The 9,754-nt window shown below is 39.2% G+C and overlaps 1 protein-coding gene across 2 annotated transcripts; it reads left to right on the top strand.

Moving 5' to 3' along the window:
* The first annotated feature begins 434 nt into the window (after positions 1–434).
* On the top strand, positions 435–9,520 carry LOC106078343 (cytochrome P450 2B11-like). 2 transcript variants are annotated; one of them, XM_056022673.1, is made up of 4 exons: positions 435–672; positions 2,270–2,475; positions 4,692–4,806; positions 5,755–9,520. In XM_056022673.1, exons 2-4 carry the CDS (start codon positions 2,279–2,281, stop codon positions 6,907–6,909), a joined length of 1,467 nt encoding a protein of 488 aa, XP_055878648.1. In that variant the 5' UTR covers positions 435–672; positions 2,270–2,278; the 3' UTR covers positions 6,910–9,520. The 2 variants fall into 2 exon arrangements, with proteins under 2 accessions (XP_055878648.1, XP_055878647.1); XM_056022672.1 differs by having other exon boundaries at positions 436–672; positions 2,262–2,475.
* Positions 9,521–9,754: the final 234 nt, after the last annotated feature.

Here is a 9,754-nt window from a genome sequence, read left to right as displayed (position 1 = left end):
TTTTGTAACATGACCATAGATTTTAAGCTTGCGTTGGTTTTTTTTTTACGATAGTTGTCAGGTCATCAAGGGGTCCAATCGCTGCAGTCACCCTGCCTCTAATCTTTTGGTTTGTGATGCGGCCTTTGAATGTTGAATTTCTTAATTACATGGCACTAATATTAAACAGAATCCAAAAAGAAATGTAGATAGTACAGTGGCGGTTATTTGAAATTGGGCTTCCTTCCTTCCTCCGACGCCTTTGTGCGTGTTATGCAACAAAGTTTTAAGTAATGACGTCACGGAATCATCTTAACAAGAGGATCGTATGAGATGATGACACTTTGATAACAGGACATAGGCCTCAAGATTTAAAACACTTTAAAACACTATAATAAAAAGTTCAGAATTGACCCACATTGGAAACAAATTTCGCTTCAACATTATAAGTTGGTGAATTTTCATAAAAATACACAATAAACTGGAAAACATGACAAGGGGTCGACGAGGCAAAATGTTTGGGAACCACTGGTCTAGTTAGACGTAGTCTCTTTGTGGTTAGATCATTGAGAGGACATCTGTTTTACTGAGAGGACTTCTTTTCTACTTAGAGGACATATATTCTAGTGGATTTCTATTCTACCGAGAAGGCATCTGTTCTGAGTGGATTTTTTTCAATGAAACCTTAAAAAGGTAAAAATGTTGTAAAATGTTTGACATGTTTCGGATGTTCCTTCAGAGTTGAAGATAGTTTACTTCCTAGTCCAAACCTCCCGCAAAGTCTGCCCAGTACTCAGTAAACAATAATGTTTCTGTATTAGGTCCACACAATTCCTTCAAAGATGTTTTTTAAACAAAGATAATAATGGAGTTTTTTCTTTCATAAACTCGTGAGCGGCCCCTACGAGTCAGATCGTATTTACACTCTACTTTACGCATAGAAATACATCTATATAATATAACACGTTGCGGATAATGATGAACTAAATATACAAATATACACATAAATATATAATAAATGTAAATATAAATAAATAGCTATACACTGTCTATATACTTTAAACAATGTGAACGCTTCTGGAGACTATAAATAGCATTTGCACCGACGAATCTACCAACATAAATGTATAGCTAGCTATTTTAACCATTGGGGAAAAAAGGAGCCCTTTTTTTAAAAAAAAAAGCTATTTGTCCATCTACTTAAGTGTTTGCAGATTTTAAAAATCTAAAAGCAGCAAGTTCTCTTAGTTCTATATAGTCAACTCCCTCCAAACAAAGCTGGGGTGGGGGGGGGGGGGGGAACAGTGCCGGAGATTTGTAAGTGGAGGCCCAGGGTAGGATTTTTTTTTTGGATGGTCCTAAACTTATAAAGCTTCAGCAGGGCCGGATTTAAGGGAGGGCAGGAAGGGCTGCAGCCCAGGGGCATCCACAAGAAAGTGGCCTCCACAAAAGACACGGGTCAGAAAATTTTAAAGAAGTGAGGTGTATGTTTGTAGCATGCTGGGAGTAAGTAAATACAGCTCCGAATTTACGACATTGCGTCTACCAAAGGCCTTGCCCTCCACAGACTACACAAATATAGACTTTAAAAAAATTAAAATATGCACATTACATGTTTTTAAAATGGAAAGTGAGATTAAATTTACAAGAACTCTATTTCTTTCCACTAAAATGTAGCATACTTTGAGATATAGGTTTTATCAATCAAAAGGAACCATAATCTTCAAATAGAAAATGAAAACCTAATAAGGACACAAAGATAAAGGCACATTCCTCGATCCATATGCTAGGACAAATGTGTACAAATGCTCCTTTTTCCCTAGTTATTATTATAGCTTTTATATAGCGCTACTTTCATGCTTATAGCATGCTCAGAGCGCTTTTGGTCCAATCTCATTTGTGGACCGGTGGGGGGGGGGGGGGGGGAGGGGGTATCTAGGAGTTGGTTTTCCGTGCTGCCTTTAGGCGCTCAGTAAACACAACTCTGCCCGAGTCGGGTGTCGAACCTCGAGCCCCCTTCTAGGTAGCCAAGCCAAGCCAAGTTCAAGCGCACTTGGCCTCTCGACCACGCTTCCCACAAGTGCTGGAATGGGTTGCCTAAGTCAGCCAGGAAAACCAATGACCTGGCAGAGTTTAACATGCATGACTAGATTGACCTTTTTTTTTTTGAAGTAACTTCTATGCTTCATTAGATAAGATAAGATAATGAAATTTTGGTCAGATAATTTTCCTTAAAGTGAAACCATAATAAACATTTATTTCAATTAAATTTTCTGTTTCAGTTTATCAGCGACTTGACATGGACCTCATTAGCCTTGGATTGATTCTCTTATCAACAATACTGCTCTATTCCTATTACCGTTTGAACAGAAAGGATTTGAATTTGCCGCCCTTTCCAGTCAGGCCATGGCCTATAGTTGGTCACTTGTTCGCTATAAAGGCTGACCTGAGGCCGCAGTTCCACCAGTGGCGTCGGAAGTGTGGTGACATTTTTAGGTAAGGAATGTTGTTTTTTTTCTTTGCATCTTATCTTCTTATCTTATAAATTACAGACGATCCTTTAAAAAGAGAAGATAATTACGTCCTACGCGTATTCATAGAATACTCTAGTCGTGCATTCGGAATTTAAAATCTCTCCGTTCCTCACCCAGGCTCTTACATCACTCAGTCACAACACCAATAGATTAAATAAAATAATATTTTAAGCCAGAAAGGCTCAAAGGAGCGAGATTCCCGTCACACAGGGAGCTTTAAAAGCTCTATAGCGCCCTTAAGAGTAGGCCCAATAGTAATAATAACAAAAATAATATTAATCTTTATTACCGGTGAGGAAATGCTTTGTTACAGTTGTACATTAGAAATGATAATACATTTTTAGAGCAAACAATGTATATTGTTATAAACCTGGTGGTGGCACAGATGGGGGTAGTGGTACGTGTGTAGTCAACCGACGCAAATCGCACCAGGCCAGCGCTAGACGAGCGGTCAACCGTGACGAGTTACCACGGTCGGCCGAGACGAGTGTCAACAAGATGGTTCGGGAAGGATCGACGTCGTGAACAGAGCTCAGGAGCGTCACGAGAGTTGTAGTCACCTGACCACCTAGAAATGTCGAGCGGCGTTCTGTCCGGTTCGAGAAGGCCAGTAGGGACCCTATATAAAGAGCGGAGGTGTCGCAGTCAAGACGGTTCACGGCAGGGGTTCAGAGCCCGGTTCACTACAGTCCGGTCGACTACAGCACAGTTCAGCGGTGTGATGCTGTACGGAGCATTACGACGGTTCAGTGCGGAGTACTGTCAAGTACAGTTGAGACGGCTGGCGTCTTGATCTTGGTCTGCGATCGAGTCCGACACAACGAGCCTAGTGTGTGAAATCAGTCCTGAACTGTTGAACCCAGTGCAAGCCCGGAACGAGACAGAGAGGCCAGTGCAAGAGTTGATACGGCGGAACGGTGTTATCGGAGAGATATTTGTACAGTGTACATGTTGCCAATTGTACAGTATTGGCTGTTATTTATTCAACTATTAAAGTGTTACGTTACTTTGGAGCCCTGAGTTGTCAAGTTCTTTAAGTTGGTGGTGTATGGTGCAGTTTGCAGAGAGCCTGGATAGTGAGATTCGTAACAATATGATAGCATATAAAATAGACATTCATACCCCAGTTTCTCTTTAACATTACATGTGATATTGATATCATAAAGTTACACTTTGTTCAACGATTTAACTACAAATTGAACAAAATAGTTCATGTGTCTTTTAAATGATCGCTGTCTTATACCTATTTTTGGCCTTTGGAATGGTAAAATGTGAGAATCATAAACTAGAGTGTGTTTCTTTTTATTATTATTATAGCTTTAATATTTAATATAGCGCTACTTTCATGCTAATAGCATGCTCAGAGCGCTTTTGGTGGGGAGGGGGGTATCTAGGAGTTGGTTTTCCGTGCTGCCTTTAGGCGCTCAGTAAACACAACTCTGCCCGAGTCGGGTGTCGAACACGGGCGGACTAGGTGTCAAAATCGGCCCGGGCATTTCTATAAAATCCGGCCCACAAATTCTCTATCATGTGATGGGCATCATAGGTGTACCTGTCCTCAAAATCATTGTTAAGTTTGATAATGTATCGATATGCATGCATACAGTGAACTCTATATCTTTATAAGCAATATAGCGTTTTTTTTTAAATCAGCAATTATGTAGGCCCTAAAAAGATGAAGCCTACTAGTAGCACTGCCTACATTCTACATTTTATTTTCGGAAAATGTGTTCGATTAAAATAGTATTACACTGTAATGTCTATGAAAGATTTTTTGGTTTAAACATGACGCTCAGAGGGCCATTATACAAATAATAATAATAATAATATACTAAGAATATTATGAAACCTTTAACTATTTGATATGTGCCATAGTGGCTTCGATCAGGCCATTTCGATGGCCCTACCGGCCCATTTGGGTACCGGCCCACCGGGCATTTGCCCAGATGCCCATATAGCCAGTCCGCCCCTGGTGTCGAACCTCGAGCCCCCTTCTAGGTAGCCAAGCCAAGTTCAAGCGCACGCTTCCCACCATGCCTGAGACGCAAATATTTCTGACAGCGTGATAGCTAGACGGGGCTTCAATTCATATATTTGAAGCAAAAAATTTGTCAAAATAGTTTTTTTTTAATTTTGGTTCGTCTATTAACAATGTTGTTGTTTTGTTGTTACTGCCAGCATTTACATTGGGTCCAAGTTGTTTGTCGTCATCAATGACTTTGACCTAATTAAAGAAACCTTTGTCAAGCGAGCAGACGACTTCTCGGACAGGCCTTTGATGTTTATTGATGAGGTCAGTACAGAGTTGTTTTATCTTGAACAGCAGCCTAGCTTTCAATTGATAAAGATTTCAACATCTGTGAAATAAAAAGTTAGCTAATAAAGAGTTAGCTAATAAAGAGTTAGCTAATAAATGGTTAGCTAATAAAGGGTTAGCTAATAAAGGGTTAGCTAATAAAGGGTTAGCTAATAAATGGTTAAATAATAAAGGGTTAGCTAATAAGTGGTTAGCTAATAAAGGGTTAAATAATAAAGGGTTAGCTAATAAATGGTTAACTAATAAATGGTTAAATAATAAAGGGTTAGCTAATAAAGGGCTACTTAAGCCTATAGAAAGGAATCGTTTAAAGAGTCAGTGCTGATAAATGGAAATACGTATAATTGGCCTCCTTTATTAGTAGACTATGATTCATCTCGTAGAACACTCTTATAGAGAACTATTTTTGAGAGACCTTTAAGTCCACATACAACGAAGGCATAGGCTAAACAACTTCGCAAGAAATATAATATAAAAAAAAGTAAATTTCCCCTTTCAGATCTTGCGATCTATAGGGCAGATGATGTTTCTTTGGCCAACGGTTAACGAGCAGGGTGTCATGTGGCAAGCACAACGACCAACCGCCTTTACTTTCTCCAACTAAAGTCAGGTACCCATTAGAGTTGGGTGGACTCAGGGGCGCCCTAAAATCCCGAAATTCAAAATCCCAGTCTACACCGAGATTTGAACCCAGGACCCCTGGTTCGGAAGCAAAGCGCTTAACCACTCAGCCGCCGCGCCACCAAGAAATATAATGCTTGTACTCTATTCTCGTAACGGCCTCGTAACGGTCATTAAGGGGGAGGGGAGGGGGAGTCCTTGTAAAAAAATAATGAGTGGGGGGATGGAAATGTAAATTATACACATAAAATTAAAGCTAAAAAAAAACTTAATAATTTTTTGTTTTCATGTATCTTTCAATAGCTCTTGTTTCATCAAAGTAGAGGAATCGTCTGGAACTCTGGCCAAGACTGGAAAGAACAGAGAAGCGTCACCATCGCTATACTTCGAAAATTTGGCTTCGGCAAAAACATTTTGGCAGAGAGAATCCAAGAGGAGGTGTCCCATTTTCTCAACCACCTGAGTCTCTCTAACGGTCAGCCTCTCGACATACGACACGTGACTTCAGAGAGCACGGCAAATATCATCTGTTCCATCCTTACGGGGAAAAGATTTGACTACAACGATCCCTTGTTCTATAAGCTGATCACAGAGGTTAGGTTTTATTTTCAGTCCAACAAGCAATCAGGGATGTTTGACTATAACCCACTCCTGAAATATTTCCCCCGATACAAACGTATGCTTCAGAATGTCAACGAGATTTTGACCATATTAAAGGAAATCATTGTGGTTAGCAAAGATGGAAACGCCGACGAAAACTTCATCTCTTCTTACGTGGCTGAGCAAGGAACCAGGACAGACCACAGCAAAGCGACCACCATGGATGAGACCAATATGTTGAGAACTGTGTTTGATTTGTGTGTCGCTGGTACAGAAACCACGTCGACCACAATTTGCTGGTTTGCACTCTACATGGTGAATCACCAAGATGTTCAGAATAAAATATTCGCTGAAATCAAGCAGCATGTTGGAACAAAGAGGGCCCCAACACTTGAAGACAGGCCCAAACTGGTCTATTTGAATGCTGCAATAAAGGAGACGCAAAGACTAGCTAGCATAATCCCGCTGTCTGTAATTAGAGCTTGTTCCAATGACTTCGTCATCAGAGGCTACACTATTCCCAAAGGGTCTTACATCGCTCCCAATTTAGAGTCAGTCTTATTCGACGAGAAGTTCTGGGGCTCCGACTCTCGCGTTTTCAACCCAGACAGATTTATTGACGAGAAAGGGCTGCTGAAGAAGCCTGAGGAGTTCATTCCCTTTGGCGTTGGACGCAGAGTCTGTCTAGGAGAATCGATGGCGAAGCTTGAGCTGTTTCTCTACCTCAGCTGTTTTGTTCAAAGATTCCAACTGGTGTCTGCTGATCCGGACAAGCTTCCATCATTGGAATATGATTATGGGCTGACCATGATTCCCAAAAAAAGTGTCTTGAGACTTGTGGAGAGAGTATCAAATTGAAAAGTGCATCGGAGATTAACATTAAAATGATACGGTTGACAATACATAAATATGAAAAATAAAACTGTAGATATAACTTTATTGTATTATTAACAAAACATTATATTGGTCTAATGTAAAAGTATACTCATAGCTGAGGCGGACTGGGTGTCAAAATCGGCCTGGGCATTTCTCAACAATCCGGCCCACAAATTCTATATCATATTATGGGCATCCATTTCTAGGTCTATCTGTCCTCAAAATCGTTATGTTAATTTTGATAATGTATCGATATGTATGCATACTGTGAATTCTATATCTTTATAAGAAATATAGGCCTTACGTTGCTTTTAAATCGCTAAGTGTGTAGGCCCTAAATGGATGTAGCCTACTCGTAGCACTGTCTACGGATAAAGGCTATTACATTATTTCGGAAAATGTGTTAGATTAAAATGGTATTACATTGTAGAGTCTGTGAAAGATTCGTTTTTAAACACGACGCTCAGTGGGCCCTTTTATAAGAGAATATTATAAAACCTTTAACAATTTGTTATGTGCCATAGTGGTATCGATGTGGCCATTTCGGGGGCCCTACCGGCCCTTTTGGGCACCGGCCCACCGGGCATTTTCTCACTAGTTCCGTTCTAACAATAGTCATGTTTTTGCTTTAACTCTTTCTCTCCTAACTGACGATACCAGGGTTGATTCCACCAAAATGTGGTAAATAATTACGGAGAGAAAGAGTTAAAATATGTACGAAAATAAGATAAGATTATAATTACTGTTAAAATATTTGTAAAAGAATCAAATAATATCTCACTAATCCTTGGCAACGATTTAGTACACATTTTTACACACACAAACACACACACACACAAAGACACATACAATTTTAAGAGCGAGAAGACAGGGATATATCAGAAAACTTCAAAGATTCGAAAGTTCCTTTGTCTTATGTTTACCTAAACGTGAAAAAAAATCATCCATGGCACTATTGGACTAATAGACTAGCAGGTCACTAGCATATCCAAATTGAAAACAAATCAAATCTAATAATGAGTTTTACGTTTTTTTACCCCGTTGGTTTATGTTGTTGTTGTTGTCATTTTACTGTTGTTGTTTTTTTCCGTTGGTTTATGTTGTTGTTGTTGTTGTTGTCATTTTACTGTTGTTGTTTTTTTCCGTTGAGGGTATTTTTAATTTTTTTTTTTACATTTTCACTTAGGCCTATCAGCTTGCTAAATATTTATCGGGTCAAAAAAAATGAGTGGACACGAATCTCGAAAACGGCTCTAACGATTTTGCAAGAAAATTGACATTTGTTGTATATCTTTGGGGAAAAGAAATATTAGCTAATTGGCCACAGTACAGAAACTCTGGTTTGGCCTTCATGATTCTTTCAAAATACATTAATATTTATGATTAAATTTGGTCTTGGGGGTCTAGACATTCTGTATCTTGAACCTCAGCGGGAATTCCCGCATGCATTCATAAATATGCGTTCAGAAACAATTTGCTCACCATCTATTTTGTCTGGGTCTGGACCTATAGGCCTATCATTAGAATAGTATATACTCTTACTGAGTAGATTCGCATAACCAGAATTTTTTTTCTTGGGGAGGATTGGGGCTGTGTACGAAAATATTGCTTTTTAAAATCTATCATTCATTGGTTATTTAGAGAAGAATCATCACTCTTGCATAAAGGCAACAGCTTCATAGAGAGAAATCGTCTTTAAAAAAAAAATTGTTACTTGTTTTAATTTAAATTAGTCAACCAAAGTCATTGGACTGAACATTCAAAACATGAATTTATGGTTGAAAACATATCATTGGAGGATAGCCCCATTACCTTTTTCACAATAACAGACCCTCACCGTTTAGTATCGAAGTTTAGTATCAAAGTTTAGTATCGAAGTTAAGTATCGAAGTTTAGTATCGAAGTTTAGTATCGAAGTTTCTTTAGTATACGAGGCGCGCGTGTATCCCGACTGTAACTCGAGGCCTTAAGCAGACATCTTAATATTTTTGTCTTTGTTAGTTCCCCTTTCAGACCTTGTGATCTATAGGAAAGGTCATCTTGTTTCTGATGACCAACTGTTAACGTTGGTGTCATGTGGCCAGCACAACGACTAACCATCTTTACTTTCCCCCAAATTAATGTCAGGTACTCATTAGAGCTGGATGGACTCAGAGGCGCCTTAAAGATTTACGAAATTAACAACAAAAATATATTTGATAGCCCCAAAACTTCTAACACTAATATAATTAAATGTTAGATACATCTATGTTATGATAACCTTTTTACTGTATAAATGTGGGAAGCGTGGTCGAGAGGCCAAGTGCGCTTGAACTTGGCTTGGCTTGGCTACCTAGAAGGTTCGACACCCGACTCGGGCAGAGTTGTGTTTACTGAGCGCCTAAACGCATCACGGAAAACCAACTCCTAGATACCCCATCAACCTCACTGTTCCACAAATGAGATTGGACCAATGTCGCTCTGAGCATGCTATAAGCATGAAAGTAGCGCTATATAAAAGCTATAATTATAATCAATGTAATTGCAGTTATATGCCCATATACATTTTTTTCTCTGTAAACATTGAAAGCTTTTTAATAAACTGTATTTTAAATTTGCTTACTTCTTTCCTGTTTTGTGATAGTTATGATTAAAAACTGTTTAGAATATCGATGCGGCTTACAATATCGGTTATTTCATGCACTGCAAATTGCCAATGTAGCCTCACCTCAAGATGCCCATGGAGCCTCACCACAAGATGCCAATGTAGCCTCACCACAAGATGCTAATGTAGCCTCACCTCAAGATGACAATGTAGCCTCACCTCAAGATGCCCATGTAGCCTCAC

This window comes from Biomphalaria glabrata, chromosome 3 (assembly GCF_947242115.1).
Source record: "Biomphalaria glabrata chromosome 3, xgBioGlab47.1, whole genome shotgun sequence".
In the NCBI taxonomy this organism is placed as follows: Eukaryota; Metazoa; Mollusca; class Gastropoda; family Planorbidae; genus Biomphalaria; species Biomphalaria glabrata.
The sequence above is the reverse complement of the archived record's forward strand: the minus strand, read 5'-3'. Positions and strand labels throughout refer to the sequence as shown.